At 39.1% G+C, this 25,471-nt stretch overlaps 1 protein-coding gene across 2 annotated transcripts in view; it reads left to right on the forward strand.

Annotated features, from left to right (window-relative positions):
• chd1 (chromodomain helicase DNA binding protein 1) overlaps positions 1 to 25,471 on the forward strand; it is a 159,280-nt gene that overhangs the window by 125,421 nt on the left and 8,388 nt on the right. For both annotated transcript variants that reach the window (XM_048527858.2, XM_048527859.2), the window contains exons 27-34: positions 2,269 to 2,407; positions 7,290 to 7,440; positions 9,110 to 9,229; positions 11,058 to 11,192; positions 11,620 to 11,883; positions 17,481 to 17,612; positions 18,442 to 18,620; positions 23,011 to 23,110. In XM_048527858.2, coding sequence (XP_048383815.1) covers positions 2,269 to 2,407; positions 7,290 to 7,440; positions 9,110 to 9,229; positions 11,058 to 11,192; positions 11,620 to 11,883; positions 17,481 to 17,612; positions 18,442 to 18,620; positions 23,011 to 23,110 — 1,220 coding nt within the window. The remainder of the gene's footprint in view (positions 1 to 2,268; positions 2,408 to 7,289; positions 7,441 to 9,109; positions 9,230 to 11,057; positions 11,193 to 11,619; positions 11,884 to 17,480; positions 17,613 to 18,441; positions 18,621 to 23,010; positions 23,111 to 25,471) is intronic.

The following is a 25,471-nucleotide window of genomic DNA, read 5'->3' on the forward strand; positions in this document are numbered from 1 at the left end:
GGAACACCGTTTGGGTTACCTTGATTCTGTGAAAGGTACTATAGAATGCATGCCTTTTTCTAATGTTGCAGCAGAACTGCCCAGGGCGAAGATGAGCATGAGAATTGAGAGGAAAACTTTCAATGGTAAACATTCGTAAAATTCACTGTCCTTGAGTTTTCTTACTTTGCAGGCTGTTCATTGTGATGCAAATGTAGAACTCTATATTTTGCCCTTTTTATTTGGTTTTTTATTGCATTCCACTTTAAATACGTTTATCATTGCAGTGATTTCACTTAGGTTAAAGGCCAAACAGTGCTTTCAGCTTCTAATTTTCTCCAAATGTTGTGTGTTTATATTTTGTGTTTGATTTTCCTTGTTTTGGAAAATAACAGCTCAAGTTATTGAGAGGTTAACTTTTTTTTCAAAAAATGCAAATGGGAAGTACAGCATTTTTTAGTAGCTGAGAGAATTTGATTTAAACTTTTGCAGTATGTTCACCAACTTACGCTCTTGGCATGGATTAAAATTTAAATTAGGAAGTTGACAACTTCGGGATGACTCCTTTGCAAGCAATCAGCGATGAACAAGAAATACCAGAAAAACTCTCATCCCAAGAATAGTGTAGAAAATAATAGCAGGCCGTTTTGGTTACGGTTCTTTTCGATCTCATTTTAAAGCAAACAAAAGAAGCACCTGGTTTCTATTCACTTTACTACTTCATCCATATCCACCAGACAGCCTGGCCAAGAATTGATAAAGAGTAACTAAGGAAAAAATTAAAATGTTAGTTGGTTATGGAGTCTGATTCTTAATATTATTTTCCAGATTGAATGTGTTTTTGTATACTGTCAGTGATCTTTCAGGTGTTATTGCTGGTTTGTCGTTGCTCTTCAAGCACACGCAAGGATCAGTCATCGAGTCATACAGCATGGAAACAGACCTTTTGGTCCAGCTTGCCTTTCCTGACCAAGCTTCCCAAACTAAACTAGTTCCACTTGCCTGCATTTGTCCCATATTGCTCTAAACCTTTCCTATTCATATACCCATTCATATAAATGTCTTTTAAATGTTTTAACTATACTTGTATGTACTGATACCTCTGGCAGTTCATTCCACATATGAACCACCTTTTGTGTGGAAAAAGTTACCCCTAAGTTCACTTCAAATATTTTTCCTCTCTCCTTAAAATTATGCCCTCTAGTTTTGAACTTCTCTATGCTAGAGAAAGCCCTTTACTATTCACGTTATTAAGCCCCTCAAGATTTTATAAACCTCTATAAGGCCATCCCTCAACCTTCTCACTCAAATGAAGAGAGTCCCAGCCGATCCAGCCTCTCTCTATAACGCAAACTCTCCAGTCCCTGCAGCATCCTTGTAAATCTTTTCTGAACCCTCTCAAATTTAATATCCTACCTGTAGCAGGGTGACCAGAACTGCCCGCAGTACTCCAGAAGGAACCTCGTCAATATCCTGTACAGCCACAACATGATGTCCCAACTCCTATTCTCAGTGGTCTGAGCCATGAAGGGAAGTGTGCTATAAATGGCTTCTAATATGCTGCTTGGCCTGCTGTGTTCATCCAGCTCCACACTTTGTTATCTTGGCTTCTTAACCATATTGTTTACCTGTGACACCAATTTCAAGGAAATATATACATTGAACCCCTAGGTATCTCCGTTTAACAATACTGCTGAGGGCCCTATTATTATAAGCCCTGTCCCTGTTAAACTTATCAAAATACAGTGCCTCATTTATCCAAATTAAAGTCCATCTGCCAGTCCCCACCCCAATTGATCAAGATCCCTTTGTAATCTTGGATAACCTCGTTCACTGTTCATTTTACCACCAATTTTGATGTTATCTGAAAACTTACCAACCATACCTCCTAAATTCTCATCCAAATCAGTTATATAACAACAAAGCAGTGGACTCAACACCGATCCCTCCAGAGCACGGCTGGTCACAGGCCTCCGGTGCCAAAAACAACTTCTACCACCATACTCTATCTCTTACTGCCAAGCCAATTTTGAATCCATTTGACAAGATCTCCCTGAATTCCATGTGATCTAACTTTACTAACCAATCTATCATGCAGAATCTTGTCAAAGACTTTACTGAAGTCCATTTGAAGACGTCTACCACTCTGCCCTCATCTATCTTCTTGGTCAATACTCAAAATCAATTTCTTTAATATAACTGAATTAGAATGTCATGTCTGATCTTGAAAAAAACTTTTTTGTATATTTCCTGTATCAATAAAGTGTCTGAATGTTGTATTTGAAACAGCTGCAAGGCGTGGTAAAGTAAAGGGGCCGACATTCCGAATCTCAGGTGTTCAGGTGAACGCTAAGCTAGTCATTGCGCATGAAGAAGAACTGGCACCCTTACACAGATCTATTCCACCCGATCCAGAGGACAGGAAGAAGTAAGGTTTTTTTTTGTATTAAACGCTGCACTGAATTAATATTACCACCTCCATTATCAGTGCTTTACGTTCTAAAACAATAATTGTGTATCTGAGAAATTAATTTTTACAGAAAGAAAATTCCACGTGATAGTTGGTAATCAGCTCAATTGTAGCATTTCATTAATATTACCTCAAGTTAAATTGACTTCATGAAACAAATTGTCTCTTGCCTGATTGGTTTATATGTTTTATGTTGAGAGAATTTCAAGTTGCCCAACTAAGTTCAGTGATTGAATTGATCGGTATGTTTGAATTTTCCATTCAGTTTGAGGGAGGGAAGAGTGGATCCAAGACTAATATTTTAAACTTCAATAAGGGCAACTTTGAAGGCATGAAAACAGGGCTATCTAATGAAGACTGGAAGCTTAGGTTAAGTGATAGCTTAATGGCAATCCTTTCAGAATACACAAAATAGATACTTTCCAGCAAGAAAGAAAATTCGATCAGTAGGGCTCACCTCCTCTAGTTAATTGAAGAACTTAAATACTCTGCTAAAGCTTCATGGTATGTAATTTGGAAACGGGCTTTAAAGGGAGCAGATCTTAGTATAACTTTTAGGGTAGGTTTGTATCTGCCTAGTAAACCTTTGTAGTGCTCCCTCTTTGGCCAGAAGGTTGTTAGTCAGGCGTGGAGGTAAAAACAGTCCACAGTATTTGGTGTGGTCTCACCAGGGCTGTGTACAATTGCAGGAAGATAGTTCTGCTCCTCTGCTTGAATCTTCTCATTGTGAAGGCCACTATATCGTTTGGTTTCTTCATTGCCCGCTGCACCTGCATGCTTACTTACATCGACTTGTGCATCTGGACATCCAGGTCTCGTTGCACCTGCCCCTTCCTAAACTGTTGACAATCAGGTATTAATCTGCCTTCCTGTTTTTGTTACCAAAGTGGATAATCTCACATTTCTCCACATTGTGCTTTATTTGCTGTGCATTTGTCCATTCTCTCAACTTATCCAAATCACACTGAAGCATCTTTGTAGTTCACCCTTCTATCCAGCTTTGTGTCATCAAAAGTTTAGAGATACTTCATTTGGTTTCGTCATAACAATCCTCTGCATTGAATCGCATGTTCTTTAGTTTTACATGTGAACCTCTAATATGTTCCCTTTATGAACTCTGCTAATTACATCCTCGAAAAATTCCAGTGAATTATCCCAGTATGATTTCCTTTTCACAAATCTTTTTTGAGTTTGTCTGATCCTTTCAATGTTTTTCAAATGCTCAGCTATTGAATCTTTTATGTTGTACTCTAGAGTTTTCCCACTAATGATGCCAGGCTAACCATCCAGTTCCCTTTGTTTTTCTACCTTTTTTAAGATGATGGGGTTACATTAGCTACCCTCTCACCTGTAGGAACAGTCCCAGAGTACGTAGGGTTTTGCAATATGATTACTAATGTGCCCACTCTTTCTAGGGCCCCTTCATTAACTATTCTGGGATGTAGATAATCAGATTGTGGTGGTTTATCAGCCCTTAACCCCACCAATTTCCTCATCAACATTTCCCTACTTACACTAATTGCCTCCAGTTCCTCCCTGTCACAAGAATCTGTTTTTCCCAATATTTCTGGGATGTTATTTGTGTCCTCCTGTGTGAAGATTGAAGCAAATAATATATTTAATTGGTCTGCCATCTCTTTATTCTCCATTCTAACTTTATCTGCTTCTGGCTGTAAGGAATCTACAGTTTCTTAAATAATCTTTTAATGTGCGCAACCTGTTGGAGCTTTTATAACCCATTTGTATGTTACCCTCAAGATTACTCTTTTATACTCCATTTTCCTCCTCTTAAACAATCCTTTTGTCCTCTTGTGATATCTAAGATGCTCCAATTCCTTGGGTATGCTACTTTTTGGAGCCATTTCGTACAACCTTCTTTGGATCTAATACTATCTCTAAATTCCCTTGTTAGCCATGGTGGGGGTCACTTTTACTGTTTCAGTTTTGTACCACATAGAATGAAAAATGTTGCAGTTTCTTCATGGGCTATGTAAATGTTTTTCATTGCCTAGCCATATTCATCCCTTTAAGTAACATTCCAAAATTAATCATGAGTTCACATTTCATACCAGCATTGTTTCCTTTACTTAGATTCAGGAGTCTAAACTTATAATCAACTTTATAGTACCTGGTATAGAATAGCCTATTCTCTAGTTTGCTCATCGATGTATTGATTCAGAAACCATCCCATACATTCCCCAGGAATTCCTCCTGTACAGCATTGTCACTGGTTTGATTTAATTGATATGAACATTAAAATTTCCCTTCTTGCTGTACGTTTATTGCTTGTGTCTCAGAAACAAGTTCCTTATGGGGGGAAAAAATAGAACCATCTAAAAGGTTAGCAAATGTGCAAGTTTTTTTTTCTAAGTAAGAAACAGGCCTTTCAGAGAAAAAAGGCTCATGAGAGCAGCAGTGCAGTTTAGCAGTCTCCAAAAAGACAAAAGAAAGGAAGTTCTGAATGTTTTTGAGATGAGTAAGAGAAGAGTTCCAGAAACACAAGACCTTAAGGTGTCACAATGGAAGGTATGTGTTGAAGGAACAGATGTTGAGGAGTAAGTGAGGTGTGTTAGCAGTTTATGTAAGTGTCTTATGAAGAGCCATTAGATAAAGAAGTTAGCATTAAGTGAATGCAAAAGTTTGCTGGTAAACCAAGTATAGCCATGATCTCCAAACAAGGAGCGTGAAAGTAGAAATGGAGTGACACATCACTGAGATTTTAAGTATCTGTAAGGTTGTTGCTGAGAGTGTAAGGGTTGAATCTTCATTAGATGAACAGTTATTTTAAAAAGGAAGACAACAGAATTGGAGCGCTACAGTCCGTTAGCACAGGGAAGATGTTGGAAACTGTCATAGCACAACACTTAGAATAGCTTGAGGTAAACAGTAAACATTTGTGAGAGGAAAATCACATGTAACAATTATTGGAGTCCTTTGAAGAAGTAACATGCTCTAGATAAAGGGGGCCAGCAAACTCACATCCAGAACCTCAACCTGAGCTACAAATCTTCTCAAAACTCGCTAGGGGCCAGTAAATTTACTATACTTGATTCCCAAAAGGAATTTCATAAGGTTCCGCATTAGAGATTATCGTGGAAATGTCATGGTGTAGTTGTCACTTATTGGCATGGATAGACAATTGGCAAGCTAACAGTAAACAAAAAAAAGGCATAAATGGATCGTTTTGTGATTGGCAAGATGTAATGAGTGGTGTGCCAGAGGGATCAGTGCTGCGTTCAACTTTTAACAGTTCATATCAATAGCTTCGATGAAGGAACTGAAGACATGATTGCTAAATTTGCTGATGGCTCAAATATGTGCGAAAATAATTTATGAAGGAGAAATGAGGCCACAGAGGAATATAGGTTGGTTAAAAGTGTGAGCAGAGATCTGGTAATTGTAGCGTGATGTGGAAAAATGCAAAATTGAATGGGAAGAGATTGCAGAGCACTGAGATGTAAAGGGGTCTAGGCAAAAGATTAGTATGCAGGTACGGAAAATAATTAGGCTAGCTTAGATCACAGCTGCAGTAGTGCGTAGAGTATTGGTCACTTTATTTAAGGAAAAATATAACTGCAGTGGAAGCAATTCAGAGAAGTTTACAAGGTTAATCCGTGGGATGGACAAGTTGTCTTATTAGGAAAGGGTGGACAGACTAGGTTTGTATCTGCAGGACTTCAGAAGCATGAGAGATGAATTGATTGAAATGTTGAACAGGATGCATGAGGAAAGGATGCTTCTTATTGTGTGAAAAGTTTTATACATACGTTTAAACATAAGGAGTCACCGTTTAAGATAGGGATATGAATTTCTTTTCTCATAGATTCGTGATAGTGTTTGGAGCTCTCTTCCCCAAAAGGCGACGGAATCAGAGTCCTTAAATTTTTTTTAAGGCAGAGCAAATAGATTTATGATAAGCAAGAATGTGAAAGGTTATCGGGAGTAAATGGGAATATGAAGTAATCAGATCAGCCTGTGATCTTATTGAATTGTGGAACAGCCTGAAAGAGTGAGTGGCCTACTCCTCCTAGTTTCTAAGTTTGTAGAACTAAGAGATCGTTATTAAATGCAGCCTACGAGTTATGGTTACCTACTACTGAGAAGGAGAAGGAACATTACACTGTAGGAACATTACCATCTCCAGGTCTGTCCCAACTTTTATGTCCAGAGCTATTCCTTCACTGTCACAATCCTCAAACTCACTATGTAACGGCATTTGAGGAGGACCTTAAACTGAACGGGCTACGAAAGTGTACTATCTAGCTAGAGATGGACATTGCCTGCAGCCTGTCAGCCGTCCATATTCTGAAAACAAATAGGTGGAACAAAATCAATGATAAGGTTAAACTCCATGTTGGACTTCCGTAATACATTGAGATAATACCCTCTCCACCTATCTTCTTTACTCTCCATCTTCGGTCCGCCTCCCCCTCTCTCCCTATTTATTCCAGTTCCCTCCCCCCATCCCCCTCTCTGATGAAGGGTCTAGGCCCGAAACGTCAGCTTTTGTGCTCCTGAGATGCTGCTTGGCCTGCTGTGTTCATCCAGCCTCACATTTTATTATCTTGGAATCTCCAGCATCTGCAGTTCCCATTATCTCTGAGATAATACAGTGTAGTGATTCACTGTCCCAGTTCATGCGTCCCATGCGCAATAGGTAGTTGTTTCTGTTTTTTCTTGAAAAAGAAAGTGTAGATCAAAAGCCTGTTGCTGTTTTTTCAAAGAGAACATACCTTGCTTGCGGTAATCAGTTTAATCAAAAGGAAGCAGCGCCAGATAGTAGAAACAAGACGTGTTGTTGGACAGTAATTTCATGTATTTATTTTTCTTCTTCCCAAAGGTACACTATCCCGTGTCATACTAAAGCAGCTCACTTTGATGTGGAGTGGAACAAGGAAGATGACTCCAATCTTTTAATAGGCATCTATGAATATGGCTATGGTAGCTGGGAAATGATTAAAATGGATCCTGATCTCAGTTTAACACACAAGGTGAAAGATTCATCATTTGAATTAATACTTTGCAGACAAAATGACTATGCCAGAGGTCAAAATTATTTATACAGTATTTGGATTTTCTCTAAATTGAATATGTATTTCAAATCAAAATGAATGTCAGAAGTTAAATTTACATTTATCAAATATTGATCCATACAAATATGATGCTAATGTGAAGGTGTAAAGATATCTTAGCCTGGGTCCTCATGTCCTTTGCAAGCTTATGTATGGTCAAATCTTTTTATCAGGCATGCACGGTGATGTCAATCATTCAAAAATTCTGTTCACTGTGCTGTTACGTTACTCCAAACAAGAGACAAGTCTGCTTTATCTTTGAGCGGTGGGGGAAAATCAAGGTCCCAGCTCAACAGTGCACCACTGTAAAACTACCACAAATGAAGAAGAGATTGACGCCACAGCTGATAACACAACCACAATCCTTTATAAAAATCAAGCCATTATTTTCACTGACGGTTGTTGTGAGTGGTACATCTTTCTTCAAGCGCAGTAGCCAAACTAACCCAATAATGTGACCATGAGCCAAAGAACTGCCCATGTTACAGTTATTAGTTTTGTAAAACACTAAACTTTGCACTGCCTCATCACTGAAAATAACCAGCTTTTAAAAATAATCCAGTTGTCAAGCTTCAATCAGTTTGGTAGAGAATAGTATAATGTTAACTTGTATATGTAAGATTGCATGTTTCTTTAAAAAAGTCTCACATACTTATCTGAGCACATCTTTTTCCATCTACTAAATAAATTTGTTTCAGGATAGTTTGCTGAAAGCTGATCTTTATTCATTCATGGAATATGGCTACAACTGGAGAGCCCAGCATTTTTCAGCTCAGAGATTTTAATTGCTCAGAGGGCTGTTAAGAATCACACGTAGGCTAGACCATGCAATGTTGACAGTTTCCCTCCCCAAAATAAATTGGTGAATTAGGTTGGTTTTCCAACAAACAACAGCAATTTGTGGTCATCGTTATACTCTTACTTCGAGATTTTTTTATTGAACTCAAATTCCACCATCTAGTATGACAGGATTCAAACCCAGGTAGACAGAACATTACCTGAGTTTTTGGATTAATAATCTCGCAATAATACCACTTGGCCATCGCCTTTCTCCAATTTTGCATTTATGGTTTCCAGTCAAGTTACAATGCTGCTGACTGTTTCCCGTGGTTTTCTTAAGGCCATTGAAATCACCTTACAGAATAAACAGGTATGTTTCTAGCTGAATCAGTTGCATAAAACAGTTTTGTTTTTATTTGCTTATGAGATGAGAGTGTCACTGCTTAGTTCAGCTCATATTGCCTATCCCTGTTGCCCCTCCTACATGGTAGTGGGCTGTCTTCTACAAACACTCACTGTCTTAAAAAATCAATGCTGCTTCTGTTGCTCATTTTGAACATAAAGGAGGCTTTGTATTGTTCCTGTCAAATAGCTGACAGAAAGTGAAATCTTGCAAAAAGCTCAGCTGATTTGAACCTAGACGGTACCTTTCGACGTAACTAAGTGTGTTAAAAGTTGAATATTCTTAATTTTTATCCATTGCAGAAACAAAAGGATGCATTTTCTACTTAGTCCCCTGGCTGTTTTTAGTTAGGAACGTGTTTGATGTTATTTTGTGTTTGCTAATTGTGGGCATGTTTTTCTTAAGATTTTACCTGATGACCCAGATAAGAAACCTCAGGCCAAACAATTGCAGACCAGAGCTGACTACCTCATCAAATTACTTAGTAAAGACTTGGCCAGAAAGGAGGCACAAAGGCTTGCTGAGGTACATGATATACTGAAATAATTATTGCTTTCACCCACATGATCTGTACATTGTTTTAGAAGCATTGGACATTAGGTTATTACTAATGAAAGTCTTTATTTTCTTGGGTTGTGGGTGATATTACCAAGACTGTATTTATTGTTCATCCTTAATTGCATTGAATTGGTGATGCTGGTAAGCCACCTCTTGAAGTTATGGCAGAACTTGTGATCTAGCAATGGTATTAATCAGAGAATTCTCGCACTTTGACAATGAAAGAGCACATTTCTATGTTCTATTTATTATTTTGTGATTCATTTGTAGAGCTGAATGTATGGCTTTAAGTAATGGGGTTGGTTGTTGTATCGTGGATTTCAGTCTAAGAAGAAAAGAAGGATAAACGTGTGGAGTATGTATTCCTGTCACGGCACCAGAGGGGCACCTATTCCTAATCCCCAGGAAATTTTTCCAGTTTAAAAAAAAATTTGGTCTTTAATGGCTACAGAACAGTCTCCTGCCACCTTTCTCCATTTACCAGGAGGCAGCCCTTATCCCTCCTCAAATTGCAGTAAAAACAATCATGTCACACCAACAATGTCATTGGGCTGCAAATTTCACATCTCAGCCCAGATTCCTCTCTGCCGTAATGGAAGCTTTGACCAAGTGGACATTTGATACCTTGGGGGGGTGGGGAGGGAGCTTGCGGGCACCGGTGTGTGTGTTGTGTGGTTGTTCAACCTCAGTTTGGTAAGTCACCTTGTCCGATCGCCTACGTTTTTTAAGGAGTCTGCAAATTACCTTAACGAGACAGAAAGTTGGCAAACAGTTTTTTGTGTGACAAAGTTAGATAATTTATTAAGTAATAAAACAATACTTAACCAAACAACAGTTTACACGTCTCAATGCCATAATACAGCAGAGCAGCTTGGGTGCGGGCTGACATTAGTTTCGATCTGACTTTTTTCTTCACTTTCATTTCTTCTCCATTCTCTTGTGAACCTGTACAATGATATGCTGCACCTTTTTGGAGAGTTCTGTTTTATCCCTTCAGCTTTGGTGTCCAGGATTTCTCATGCCATATTTAGCAAAAGCAACTGATTCACATCCATCATAACACAATCGACGTGATCAGCACACCATTTCGTTGAATTGTTGATGATCAATAGTTTCATCCTGAAGTACAATTAATAAAGCCCAAAGCATGCACTTTGGCTCCAATTAAACACACCGTTTGGCAACAAAGTTAATTGTGCAAGGAACTTAGCTATTTTCAATGTCCCTTCCTTGTCTTTTGATAAACTATGAACATTCTGTTATTCAGTCGTTTTAACCTGCTCTAACTTCCATTTAAAAATTCTGAAATGTTCTAACCCTCATCATTTGTCCGCGTAAATATTTAGTTTCATACAATGTGTTATTGCCTAAATCATCAGTGACGTCCTTTATTTATGCAAAATCTAATTGATGCAAACCACATTTCAGGTAATATTTATAAAATGTAGCCAAAATTGCAGTCCCTTCTTGCTTTGCAAAATAATTTTTAAAAAATAGCCTCAGAAGTGGTTTTACAAACTTCAAGATGTGAACTTAATTTGTCAATTGTGATATGATTGGTCATTTCTTGTGAGCAGCTGCAGAATGCGTTCAAATTGATCTATTTACAGGTTTCACAAAGTTAGAACATGATTTCCAAAAGCCATGGAACACTGTGTGATAAAAAAGAAAGGCATTTAGCTTACTTGATCATTGTGAAAGCTTGGTATTGACACTAGTTCATCTAATTTGCGTATACTGAGCATTTTTTAAAATTTGAGTAACTAAAACTGGATTTGTGCTTTATTTGGAAAAGGCTAATTCAAAAAAAAGGAAACCAAGGAATAAAAGGAATAAAGCTGTAAAAATTGTGAAGGTAGAAGAGATTCAAAGTGATTCGTCAGCACCTTCGCCCTCAGTCAAAAGTTCAGATGAAGAAGGAGAGATCAAGGTAAGGACTGCTCCAGTGTGTCATTTAATTAAACTGGAATTTTTTACATGGCTCCATATCTATCATTGTCCTGTCTGATGTCAACAGTGATAAATCTGAATGATCTGCAACTAAGCATCATCGAGACCAAAGTTATCCAGTTTTATTGACATCAGAAAGCCTGAATCCTTGCTACATATTCCATCTTTCTCTCAACTACTCAATCAAGTTAGGATCAGAATTTTTTAACTTTGTCTTGTTCGGTGCTGAGCTGATGAAGATGGAAAAGACTATGAAAAGATCTCAATGCTAACATGAGAATTTAAAATAAGAGGCATTTGGAGACCATAAATCTATTTAGGTTAGCAAGTACAGAGGGCGTTAAGTGTGTAGGGTAGGATGTGGGCAGCAACATTTTAGATTAACTGAATTTTTTTTTTGTTTGTAGGATGATACTGCGGGAACAAAGTCTGCAAGGAAGAAGTTGAGACCAGATAAAGAAAATGAAGAGAAATTAGAACAAGAAACTCTAACCAAGAAAGAAGCTGAAGAGAAGGATATCAAGAAAGAGCTAAAAGAAACAAGAAAAGACAAAAAAGAAAAGGAGGAAAAGAAAGAAACAAAAGATAAAGATATCAAGAAAGAAATTAAAGACAAAGAGGATAAGGATAAAGAACTTATTTATAAAGAGAGAGAAGTAAAAGAAGAGAAGGTAAAATTATATTAAATAACATGGTTGATGTGCATGCTTTCAGGAGTTTGTTGTCAGTGATTAATTAAATTCCAACAAATCTTATTCACTGTCAAAAAAGAAATCTGATAAGTGCACTGTTGAATTGCATATCAGTGTTGCACCTTCAAATGCTGTAAATACAGTGATGTAAAAATGGTACAGTGTATAGCTAGGAGATCTGAGATCAAGTCGCACTTGTTCCAGAGGTTTGTCTTAACAGCCTGTAGAGGTTGATTAAAAAATATGTTACTGTAGACATTTCAGCAAATGGCAAACACAGGTTTTGAACTAGCTGTACAATTTGACAATAGCTAAATTATAACATGCAGTTGAGCAACAGACATCATGAATTGGCAAGGATGAGATACAAGTATTGGAGCCTTTCCCCACCAGTTCAGGCCTGGAAGGACCTGTTTCCACACTGTAGGAATTCTGTAAATGTTTTAGGGATGAACTGGAGGGAGAGAATAAAAGTGCAGTGAAATGGGAGAATAGCTTCGTAGGAAGCTTCAAAGGTTTAAGGATAGCAAAAAAAAAACAGAATATGTCAAAGAGCAATTGATATGTTTACTTGCAGAAATAAAATAAATTAGAAATAAAAGTAGAAGAACTGGGAGCACTGATTTAGAATGGAGTGACATGATAAGGTAGTTTTGGAAATTAGGCTTCAGTTGAGGAAAGACCAGGATTTCTCTAACATTTTTGGTGGAGGTGAAGAAAAAATGTCAAATGTGATAGCTTTAATAATTTAAGGCACAACTATTGCAGAAGAAAGGCAGTTTTGGTAATATTGCTGAGTTAAAGTCCATCCTGTCGGAGTTCAGAAGCAATTGTTTAGAGGTGCATTATTGTCTGATGAAAGGAACTACAATAGAGATTTATAGAAGTTTACACCAGTTGGATTTTAACGATCCTGAAGTAGTCTGAGAAAAGGCAGGGGTTTTTGATGAAAATAGGCAACAAATTGAGTGGACCCAGAATCATTTTCTTAGTCAGACTGTCACGTGTCAACATCAAAGGGTGATTCAAGGAACAAAGCAATGAGAGTAAGCAACCAAAAAATCGAAAAATTCCTGCAAATAATGATCACCTCCTTGTTAAATTTGCATTGAATCTGAATATCGGAAAAATTAAAGCTTATGGTTTTGGCTTGGACTTGCACCTCTTAATTGGGATAAAAATGGCCTTAGCCCGTGTATAACTGGTTGGTGTACTGACCTATCAGACAACAGCAGCAGTGACAAGTACTAAAATACTGGATGGATAAAGTGAAACCTGCATATTGACTGGAAGTAATAGTGATGCATCAATGGCTGGCAAAACGTTAATTAATCAAGACATGTAGGCTAGGTGGAGCATATAATAATACAAATAATATACAGAGGTACATAAAGGCAACATATCAACGATTTTAAGCACACGAGAAAGAATCTTATGCACTTGAAGCATTAACTCTCTTTCTCTCTCCATAGATGTTGCCGGGCTTCCTGAGTTTCTCCAACTTCGTTTGTTTCAGATTTCTGCAGTATTTTGCCATTCAAATGAAAAAATATTAAAATATTTAATTACAGTTAAAAGAACTAAAAGCAAAATGTTCTTAGATTATGATAAACGTAATTGCTAATGTGTAGCGATGTCAAAATTAAAATGGATTGCATTTTGTGGTTTTAAAAAAAACAGCAAAATTGTGTGAGCGTTTGTTGTCATGACTGTGAAGCTGATAGAATATGGACTTTACACATCCACAGTTAAATGTCAAAAGCTAGAAGTTGCTATCAATATTTGAACATATTTGCAGGATATAGTCCCGAGGTCCCTGCAGACTACAATAAATTAGAAATCTCTGAATTTCCCCTTTTCACTATAATATTGCTGTTTAAAAACCCTCACCCAAAAAAGCCACTAGTCATGTTAATAGTATGTAATTGGATTAGCAGGTGAAATAATTCCTGGTTTCTGTTGAAGAGCCTTTTCTAGATTTGGAAAATTTTATATTTGTGATGTCGGTGTTTTCTATTTCAATATTAAAATCTTAGTTAGATATTAAGAGTTTATTATGAAATCACTTTTATTCACTGTCAGTTGACTTTACGTGGAAGTAAAGGGTAACTAGAGCATTTTAATTTGACTTGCTGCTTGTAAAACTGCTTCTGTATGATTGCTTGCTTATTCTGATGAAGATTGTTGCTGGATGTGGGGAGATTCTCTTGATATGGCACACATTTCAAATTAATATGTAGAAAAAGGCAATCCACATGAGATACCATTAAATCTTTATAGTTGATTTTCTTTGTCATTAGTGAACGTCACTTCGTTGCTGAATGCAAAATCTAGACCAATTTGGAAATTGGAACCAAAAAAAGAACAAAAGAGATGTCTTGCACAAGAACAAGCCCTTCAGCCGCCTGACCCCATGCTGATCATTATGTCCTAACTAAACTAAAAAACAAACCTTCTGCCCTTGTTCAGTCTGTATCCCTGTATTCCCCCTCTATTCGTGTAACCATTGAGATGCTTCTTAAATGTCGCCAACACGCCTGCTTCCACCATCGCCTCTGGTAGTGCATTCCGGACTCCTACCTCACTCAGCGTGAAAAAGTTCTCTCACACGTCTCCCTTAAACTCCTCCGCAGCCCCGCCCTCCTCACCTTGAGCCTGTGCCCCCTTGTAATTGAAACTTCAACCCTGGTTTAAAAAAAAAACCTCTGACTGTCCACCCTATCTGTGCCTCTCATCATTTTGAAGATCTCTATCAGGTCTTCTCTCAGCTGCTGTCTTTCCAGTGGAAACAGTCCTAGCCTTTTTTACCTTTCCACATGGCCAAATGCCCTGGAGACCAGGCAACATCCTGGTGAGCCTCCTCTGTACTCTCTCCAAAGCTTCCACGTCCTTCCGGCGGTGTGGTGACCAAAACTGCACACAGCACTCCAAATGCGACCTAACAAGGGTATTATATATTTGTAATATGGTTTGACAACTCTTGTACTCCGCGCCCCGGGTGTTGAAGGCAAGAATGCCATATGCCTTCTTAATCACCTTGGCTACCTGTGTTGCCACTTTCAGGGAACTGTGGACCTGCATGCCATCTGAATGTTAATGTTCCTAAGGGCTCTGCCATGTACAGTATAATTCACGCCTAAATTTGATCCTTCAAAATGCATCACCTCTCATTTGTCTAGATTAAAATCCAATTGCTATTTCTATGCCCAAGTCGCCAATCTATATCCTGTTGTATCCTTTCACAGTCATCAGCAGTGTCAGCAACTCCATCAGTCGTCATGTATCTGCAAGCTTATTAATCAGACCACCTACATTTTGCTCCAGATCATTCATATATACTTCAAACAACAAAGGACCTAAGACTGATCCCTGTGGAGCACCACTCGCCACCAGTCTCCATTCTGAAAAACACCTTTCCACCACCATCCTCTGTCTCTGTGATTAAGCCAGTTTTGTATCCATCTAGCCAGCCCATCCTGAATCCCATGTGATTTTAGTTGTACCAATCTGCCATGTGCTACTTTATCAAATGCCTTACTAAAGACCAGATAACTATGTCCACAGCCCTTCCCTCATCAATTATCTTGTCATCTCTTTAAAATTTTTGGTCAGGTTGGTGAGACATGATCTTGCCTGTACAAAGCCATGCTGCCTGTCACTAACTATTCAATTTTATTCCAAATGTGAATATACCTTGTCCCTCAGTATCTTCTCCAAGACCTTCCCCACCAATGACATCAAGGTCAATAGCTTCTAATTTCCTGGATTATCCCTGCTTCCTTCCTTAAACAAGGGAACAACATTGGCTAGTCTCCAGTCCTCTGGGACCTTGCCTGTGGTCACAGAGGCTGTGAAAATATCTCTTAATGCCCCAGCTATTTCTTCCGTCGCCTCTTGCTGAAACTTGGGACAGATCTTGGCCCTGGAGACTTATATTGCTTACTGCAAATTAGGATACTCAAAATGTCCTCCAATATGTTGACATTCTCTAAACTATGCACACATTCATCCCTGACCTCAGTGTCAGTCATGTCCTTCTCCTTGGTGAAACCGATACAAAGTACTCATCAAGGCTTTCTCCCACCTTCTGTGGCTCCAGGCATAACTTCCCTCCTTTATCCTTGACTGGGCCTATTCTTCCCCTTGCGCCCTTCTTCTAAAATTTGAATAAAAAGCCTTGGGATTCACCTTAACCATGTTTGTTAAAGACATTTCATCAACCCTTTTAGCCTTCCTGATTCCACATTTAAGTTCCTTCTTAATTTCTCTATACTCCTCGAGATTCATCACTTTGCAGCTGTGTAGACCTATTGTACGTTTCCTTTTGCCTTTTGACTAAGCTTACAATTTCTTTTGTTATCCATGGTTCCTGTATCCTGCAATTCCTTTTCTTCAGTTTTGCAGAGAAGTGCATGTCCTGCACTTCAATTAACTAGTCTTTAAAAGCACGCCCACATGCCAAATGTAAATTTGCCCTTAAATAACTGCTCCCAATCCATGTTCCCCAGCTCCTGTCTAATTTGGGGTACAATTGGCCATTGCCCAATTAAGCACACTCACCGGAGGACCACTCTTGTCCATGTACTTGTCCGTGACTACTCGAAATCTAATGGAGTTATGGTGACAAAACCCAAAATGCTCTCCTACTGCAACATTGATCACCTTTCCTTGCTCATTTCCCAATACCAAGTCAAGTATGGCCTCCTTTCTGGCTGGATTGCCAACATACTGTCTTATAAAGCCCTCCTGGATACGTCTAACAAATTGCTGGCCATCTGAGCTTCTAGCTCTAAGGGACTCCCTTAGAAGAAAGTTGAAGTCACCCACCATGACTACCCTGCTTTTCCACATCTTTCCAATATCTGATAACATATCTGTTGCTCTGTCTCCTCCATGGACTGTTGGGAGGTTTATAGACAATTGCCAACATTGTTGTTTCACCTTTCTAATCCTGAGCTCCACCCATAATGCATCGCTACAAGATCCCTCCAATTTGGCCTCTCTGAACACAACTGTGATGTGATCCCTAATCAGCAATGCAACTCCCCCACCCCTTTTGTTTCCCTTTCTGTCCCATCTAAAGCAGCAGTATGCTGGCATGTTAAGCTGCCAGTCTTCCTCCTCCTTTGACAAAATCTCCATAATGGCAATAACAGAATAATTCCATGCAATAATCCATGGTCTTAGTTTGTCCATCTTGGCTGTTATACTTCTTGCATTGAAGTAAATGCACTCCAGCCCATCTGGGCCCCGTGACTTCCCTCTGCCTGCGCTTATTCTGCACAATACACACCTCAGTCTCACTTCTGTCCTCAGTCCCTGCACTTACTGGCCTATTATTCCTGTTCCCAGCCCCCTGCCACACCAGTTGAAACCCTCCTAAAGAGCTCTAGCAAATGAATTGCATATATTTGGAGAACATAAAATGTTTCAAGAAAAGGTGATTGGAGGGGGAATTATAGCTGATAGCTCCATGAAAAAAGCTACTTGTCTTACAGATATGAGGGATGAATGGCCCCTTTAATTTGCATTCATTCTTTTCTCTCTTGACTAATGCAATAACTGGTTGATTGTAGGTGATTGAAGCTAAATCAGAGATGAAGGAGAAGCCTAAAAAGGCTGATGTCCCAGTTCACATTACAGCAAGCAATGACCCAGTTCCCATCACCGAGGAGGCGGAAGAACTTGATCAGAACACCTTTAGTATTGTAAGTACAGGTATTGATGACTTGTACTGATATTTATGTTGGAGTTTGCTGTTTCTTAGAGTTCCAGATGAAGATGTATAACTGTACCCTGTGGAATATTCCTTTAATTCTGTTTTCTTAGGCATATTTTTCTTATTTCTAGCCTTCACAACTTAGCTCTTGCCAGTACAACGTAGATTTGCTGAATTGGTAGAATTTCTGTTTTCAGTTGTAACTAATTTTTGGAACTATCTTGACTATTTACATGATGCGTGTTCGTGGTGTTTGAAAATCTTTGAAGGTGGTAGGACGAGTTGAGAAGCCTAAATAAAGTATAATCAAGTTTCGACCTCAGGGAATCTTGATTGATTTTTCTCTGTACTTCATTAAGCAATTCTGTATCTCCCAGTTTGGCCCTTACTTATTTATTACTTCGTTATTATTTGCTTATTACTTGCTTATTTCAGGGAAGGCACGTGGAACTGCATAGGGAGTAGTTCTCCACTGGTACTCTCCTCCTCTTGGGATAGTGAGCTTCCCAGCAAGTCCCAGGGTTGTGTCATAGAACTGTACAGTATGAAAACAGACCCTTCAGTCCAACTCATCCATGCCGATCAGATATCCTAAATTAGCCTAGCCCCATTTGCCATCATTTAGTCCATATTCCTTTTATGTGCATGTGGAAACGAGTACTAGACATCCTTTAAGGAGTCACAAATGTCCTAAGTGTGGCATTAAGGTAACTATTGCCAAGTCAAATGTCTGTATAAGCATTCAGAATGTAAGTTCATGTCTTCTGCTGCTGCTATAACTTACCAAATCACTATAATTTTTTGCTTATGCTCTACAGTGTAAAGAAAGAATGAGACCTGTAAAGGCAGCATTGAAGCAATTGGACAGACCTGAAAAGGGCCTCTCAGAAAAAGAGCAACTAGAACATACCAGGCAGTGCCTGATTAAAATTGGAGACCACATCACTGAATGCTTGAAAGAATACTCAAATCCAGAACAAATCAAACAATGGCGAAAGTAAGCAACTTCAGTCATTCTTTATTATCATAATATAAAACTGAAAAAATCAGTAATTGCTGGGAAATAAATTCCATGAATAATCTGTGCTAAGATTGAGTTTCGTAGAATTATGCAAAATATTCACTTTGCTTAACAGTAATTTTCTCAAATATTGAAGATACATAACTGGTTTTGATTTCATGATAAGAAATAGACTTTGAGTACAGTTAATGGTACTAAAATCTATTCAGTTGTGCCTATTTAATAACTATGGGATAAATTGCAGGAGCAGACATTGTGCTTTTGGCAGGAATTGGGAAAGAATGAGCAGAAATTGAGTATGAAGCAAACATGCACAATCATGAAGTTGTGCTTTATTTTTTAATACAGTACTACTTAAAAGTGCATTTTTTAAATTACACACATTCCATGGAAACAAATGTGCATACTGGCGAACATAAACACTTGTACACTTGCGACAGTAACTGCAACTTGAAGGAACTTCGTTGACTTAATGCTTTGAAATGTAAATGATCCTGAAAAGTACTACATAAATGCAAAGATATTTATAGAGACAGTTCCTTGTGAATTTTGGATTGAAATACATTTAGCACTTCAAATATTAAATCCAATCTATAAGTGTTTGAACCTGTATCTGAGATGTGATTTCCTGATGATCAGTTGGAAATAAAGAGGAGGCAATGTCCATTGAGTGAAGAGATATTAGCAATGTGGCAGAATTCCAGCTCAATTCAGTAGTCCTTTTCAAAATAGTGCAAAATCAAAACTTCAATTTGATAATATTGATACCATATAACCTTTCAATCAGGAATGAGCTTTTGGCTTAGTGATGGATTCATGCTCCTAAGTTTAAAAAAATTGCAGGCTTAATGAAAGTGTAAAGTTACAAAGAGACTGATTAAATAATTAGATAATGCTGTGGCTGGCAAATGAAATTCAGTGAAGTAGAACTGAGGTCCCTTCCTAATGACATAGTGGGTGTTCCTTCACCCCAGGGACTGCAGCAGCTCAAGAAGGCAGCTTACTACTACCTTCTCCAGGGCAATTTGGGATAGGCAAGGCATGCTGGCCTAGCCAGCGACACTTGCATCCCCTGAAAAATTACAAAAATTTGGACTTGCACCGTTGCTCAGCTTTTCACCATTTAGGAAGTGCTATGTGCTGATCTTTTTCAGTCTAAAGAGGCTTGATTATCCACGGGCATGATTAAAATGTAAGGAACAGTTACAGAAGATGATGACAAAAACTAATAGAATGATCATTAGAATTTCGTGCAAGAGGTAAAAATGCAGAAAGCACTTGTGGGGGGCTTGCAAATGCATCATCTATAGTGGCTCAGCAACACCGCTACTGACTGAGTTGATTCAATCCTAATGGATTGTGGCAGGTGGTGAGGGATCCAACAAGAGGGAAAAGCATATTTGATTGCATACTCAGAAAGGCGACTGCCACAGACGCATCTATATATGTCAGGATTGGTAAGAGTAACTACTGCACAGCCTATGTGAAGCATTAAGCAATACCCTCCATTGTGTATGTTTGTGGCTCACTGGAAGAAATGGCTGCACAAATATTTCCATCCTATTATTAAGGAGGAGCCCCGAACCTCTCTGCAAAAGATATGTCTAAAGTACTTGAAGCAATCTTCATCAAGTTCCTCCTTGTGATATAAAAAATTGTCTGGCGCACAGAACACTGCAGAGATTATGGACCCTGATAACGTTCCAGCAACAATACTAATAACTTCTACTTCAGAACATATCATGCCACTGTCTGAGCTGTTCTAGTACAACCATGAAATCTGCAAAGTGGAAAATTAACGAGGTTTGTTCTGTTAAAAAAAAACAGATAAATCCATCTTGGCCAACTACTGCCCCATTGTCTACTCTCAATCATCAGTATGGTTATGGAAGATATTATCAATAGTGCTATCAATCAATATTTATCAATAACTGGCTCAGTGATACTCAGTTTGAGTTCTGACCTCATTACAGCCTTGGTTCAAACATGGGCATGAGCTGAAATCCAGAGGTAAAGTCAGAGTGACTGCAGTTGACATCGAGGCCATATTTGATCAAGGAAACTTGAGGAAAGCTGGAGATGATGGAAATTGGGAAAACTTAACTGTTGGTCATACTTATCACAAAGAAAGATAGTTGTGTTTATTGAAGGTTAGTCATCTCAACTCTAGAGCATCCCTGCAGGAGTTCTTCAGGATGCTGCCCTAGTCTGAACCATCTTCAGATGCTTCATCATTGAACTTCCCTCCATCATAAAATTAGAAGTGAGGATGTTCGATCATTGCACAACGTTCAGCACCATTTGCGACTCCTCAAATACTGAAGCAGTCCATGTTCAAATGCAGCAAGAACTAGACCACATTTGTGCTGATAAATGGTAAGTAACATTGGTGCCACAAAAGTGACAGGACCATCTCTGACAAAAGTGAATCTAACCATTCCGCTTGATACTTGATGGCAGCACCATTGCTGAATAGCCACCATCAAAAAAACTTGGGAATTATTATTTATCGGAAACTGAAATGGACTAGTCATAGAAATACTGTGACTACAAGAGCGGGTCAGAGCAGCAGCAAGTTATCACCTGTCTCCCCACAGTCTGCCCATCATATACGAGGCGCACAAGTCAGGAGTGTGTTGGAATGTTCCCCACTTAGGTGAATAAGCATAAATGCAGAAACACTCGGAGCTTGACCCTGTCCAAGACAAAGTGGTCCACTTGATTGGCATCACATCCACAAATATTCACTCTTGCCACCACTGACTCCCAGTAGCAGCAGTGTATACCATCTACAAGATAGCTTTGCAGGAGTTCACCGAGGATCCTTAGACAGCACTTTCCAAACCCACAGCCACTACCATATAGAAGGACAGGGGCAGTAGATACCTCGGAAAACCACGCCTTCACATTCCCCTCCAGGTCATTCACCATCCTGTCTTTGAAACGTATCGCCGTTCCATTGTTGTCTCTGGATCAAAGTCCTGGAACAGCCCTTCAAGAGAGTGCAAGTTATACTTGAGGTATGTAAAGTCTTGTTGAGTTAGAACACCAAGCACTTGGTCAGACTACTGAGAGTACTGTATAGAAAATTACAGGATAATTTAGTGCAAGTCTTTAAGATATTAAGAGGAGCAGAGACTAAATTTCAGTATCTCTGGGGAAAGTATTTCAATTATCTGGGAGTCTTCAACTCGAGTGGGATTGTCAAAAAAATTTATAGGTGGATCTTACAGCAATGAAGATACTCAAGTGTGGTGGAAGTTTAGAACAGTCATCTGCAACAGCAGTTGATGCTGGACCAACTAAGGCTAATAGATTTGCTATGACAATGATTGCGACAATGGAAGGAGTGCTCAGGTTGTAAATCTGTCAATTACTCATTCTGCTCTGTCTTTCACTGATTACCAGTTAGTTTATATGTATCGTTGGCAGTGCCATATATGGAGTGTCAAAACAATTTCAACTATTCCTGACAACCTATTCAATTTACTTGCTCCACGGTAGGTTTAGCTAAATCACCTGGATGGCTGGTTTGTGGTGCAGTGTTAAATCTTCAGCGTGGGTTCAATTCCTGCACTGGTTGAGGTTATCATGAAGGATTCTCCTTCTCAACCTCTCCCCTCGTCTGAGGTGTGGTGACCCTCGAGTTAAACCACCACTAATCCGTAAACAAGATACCAGCCCTGTGGTTTCTGTAGTGTCTTCACTCGGCACATCAGTATAGATCTTTGTTAAAAAGAAGGTGCTGTTTTCTGCTTATCGACTGATGGGTGTAAATTCAGTGAAAATTCCAATCCAATTCCATTTCTGGTACCCGATGCCCACACCAAGCTGTGAACAGATGGATTAGGCTGGTGGCCTGATTTCTCGCCAACACAGAATTGATGGGAAACCTGGCCTCTTCCTACTCCTCCCAGGTTGAGCACAGCTCAAGCAAAATTTCGGAACATGGTCAGCTTGGACTGAAGAGTCTATTTCCATGTTGTAGGACTCCATGATTCTATAATGCACTTTTCGCTCTGCCCCAGTGAGTCAAATTAGCCTCAATTTTTTTTTCCTTTTTCTCCAAGAGCTGTACAGAACCCAAGTGCCATTACGAGTTAGCACTAAATTACATTTCATAATCTAAACCCTCTTAACTGGAAGGACTGCAATGCCTGCTTCTCATTGAATTCTTAGTGATGACGCAAAGAGATCATTTAACTGTTGTATTGCCTGGCTTTTAATCTAGGTCCCAGGAGTGAAAAGCCGTGCCCTCATCGCCCGAGTCAGTGGAATTTAGTTGGTTGCATTCTTGATATGTTACTAGTCTTCTCGTGAGTCAGTATCTAACATTGTTATTGCATCTGATTTTACTTTTTTGCAGAAATCTCTGGATATTTGTTTCAAAGTTCACAGAATTTGACGCAAGAAAGCTACACAAGCTATACAAACATGCAATCAAGAAAAGACTGGAGAACTCTCGGGTATGAGAACAGTGATACTTTTGGAAAATATGACTCAGAATATTAGACCCCTGACAGTACAAAAAACTGATCTGATTGTGCAGATGATTATTGATATTTTTCGAATTGCGCTGCTCAGCCAAATGAATGTTAGACTTTGCTTTCAAATTAAGGCATCCTATATGCACTTCTCCCATCTAGTCCCTCTACTGCGTCCTTATGCTTTCATGTTAATTTGACTTTCTTCACCTGACCTTTTCTCTTGAGTAACTTCAACAAGCCTGCTGATTTGTTTATTTTAAGGATGAGAACAACTTCTGGAGTTGTTATAATGCTGAAAATAGACTGTAAAGGATTTTATTCAGCAAATGAAGGTCAAAGACCTGTGGACACAGTGCATGGCCAGGTTAATCATTCTCATGTAACAGTGCATTAAATCATTTAAGGTTACTGAAACAAGATGTATTCATTGGTGTAATGCAGAACTCCAAAACTTCAAAGGTTAAGAAAGTAGCCAGTAAATTTAAACAAGGGTTGTGTTATCAACAGACCACTTTTAAAATGAAGTTCAGAGTATAAATATTTACCATTTGCTGACTTTTTTGAAAAAAAATCTTAAAAGTGTAAGATAGTATTGAATGAGAGAAAATGTTTGACAGATTAAGCCTATTCTTTTGTAGACCTATCACAGTGTCATCTCTTAATTGGGATGTTGGTTAATCCCTTAGCTATGTAAATTAACTAATAACTTGCAAAATTGCTTTGCATAACATCAGTTTCTGCCAGTTTGTGTTTCACAGGTGGCGTTTTTTCTGTGTCTGAAGCAGCTAAAATGGTCATTTTCATCTGCCAGTTCTAAAACTTAACAACATTGTTAATTAAGCAAAGGGCTTCTTTTTGAGTATTTATTCTATCTTTTGTCTTTTCAGGTACTTAAACAACTTGCTACATATTTCTCATATGTATCATTTATATTTCAGGCTTCCAATGTTAAAATTTTTTTCATTTCTTAACAATGTTTGGAAACTAAATAAGTTTTCTTGGGATTTGGTAGATTATTTTTGTATTTCAAGATCACCTAATTCTTCATGCCAGTCTCTGTCTATGTCTCTGTCTGACTCGCTGGCTGTCTTGGACGCTGGTGCTTGGGTTGTTTTGCACGCTGACTGTCTCTCTGTGGTATCTACTATCATGGTAGAGTGCAAGACAAATGGGGAACTCCAAACGGAAGTACACAGAAAAGCCCAACACACTGACCATGTACTGAACTTCAACAGTAACCATCCCAACACACAAACAAACACTAGTGCGAACACTGTTTAAATGGGCAGCAATACAGAACTACGCCAAGAGGAAGAAGAATACCTCTTCCAGGTTTTCAAGGATTATGGATATCCAAAAACCTGGAGCAGAAGATGCCTACACAAACAACATTGGGAAGATACTGCACACCCTGACACACAACCTACATCAGGAACACATCGGAACTAACCACAAGACTCCAATGACTGCTGGGCATCAGAGTGGCACACAAGCACACATCAACACTACAACAACTGCTCACCCATACTAAAGACCCACTTGTCGCCATGGGGGACAGGACCTGTAAGATCCCCTGCAGAGACTGTGAGAAACACTACGTCGAACAAACAGGATGGAAACTAACAACAAGAGTACATGAACACCAACTGGCTACAAAAAGACATGATCGATCCTCACTCACCTCAATCCACATGGATAAAGAGAACCACCAATTTGACTGGGACAAACTAAGCAGAGACAGGCACGGGAATTCCTAGAAACCTGGTACTCCATGGCGAAAGCCAGCAATAAACACACAGAACTCAACCCCATGTGCACTCCAGTATGAAGGAAAACCGGGAATGAGGCAATCCAGCTCAGTGGACTCCAGAGTTAAAACACACTGATGCTTCATTGGAGGCTGCACTGAAGATTTTACCCAGCAGGGTAATGAAACGTCTGCGCAACAACCTCAATCTCTACCTCCCGTCTCTCCCTCCCCCCTCCCCTCTCTCTCTGTCCTCCTCCCTCTCTCCCCCCTCCCTCTCTCCCCCCCTCCTCCTCCTCCTCCTCCTCCCCCCCCCCCCCCCCAAACTGGCTCACTCTTGCTGTCTCATGTGATGACTCTTGCGCGCGCACTAACTCTCTTTCTCTTTCTCTCTCTCTCTCACTCTTGCACTCATTGTCTCTTCACCCACTTCCCACCCCACCTCTCTACCCCTCTGATTCTTTCCCTCCCTCTCATTAATTACTTTGGGTTTTGTGATTCCTAGCTTTCTCAATTTTTTGTTTCTAAGACATTTCGTAGTCTTTTCCTTTTTAAAAAAAACAGTACTTGGGTTCACTTCCGCCCTCGGGCAA

Source organism: Stegostoma tigrinum, chromosome 3 (assembly GCF_030684315.1).
Source record: "Stegostoma tigrinum isolate sSteTig4 chromosome 3, sSteTig4.hap1, whole genome shotgun sequence".
NCBI lineage: Eukaryota > Metazoa > Chordata > Chondrichthyes > Orectolobiformes > Stegostomatidae > Stegostoma > Stegostoma tigrinum.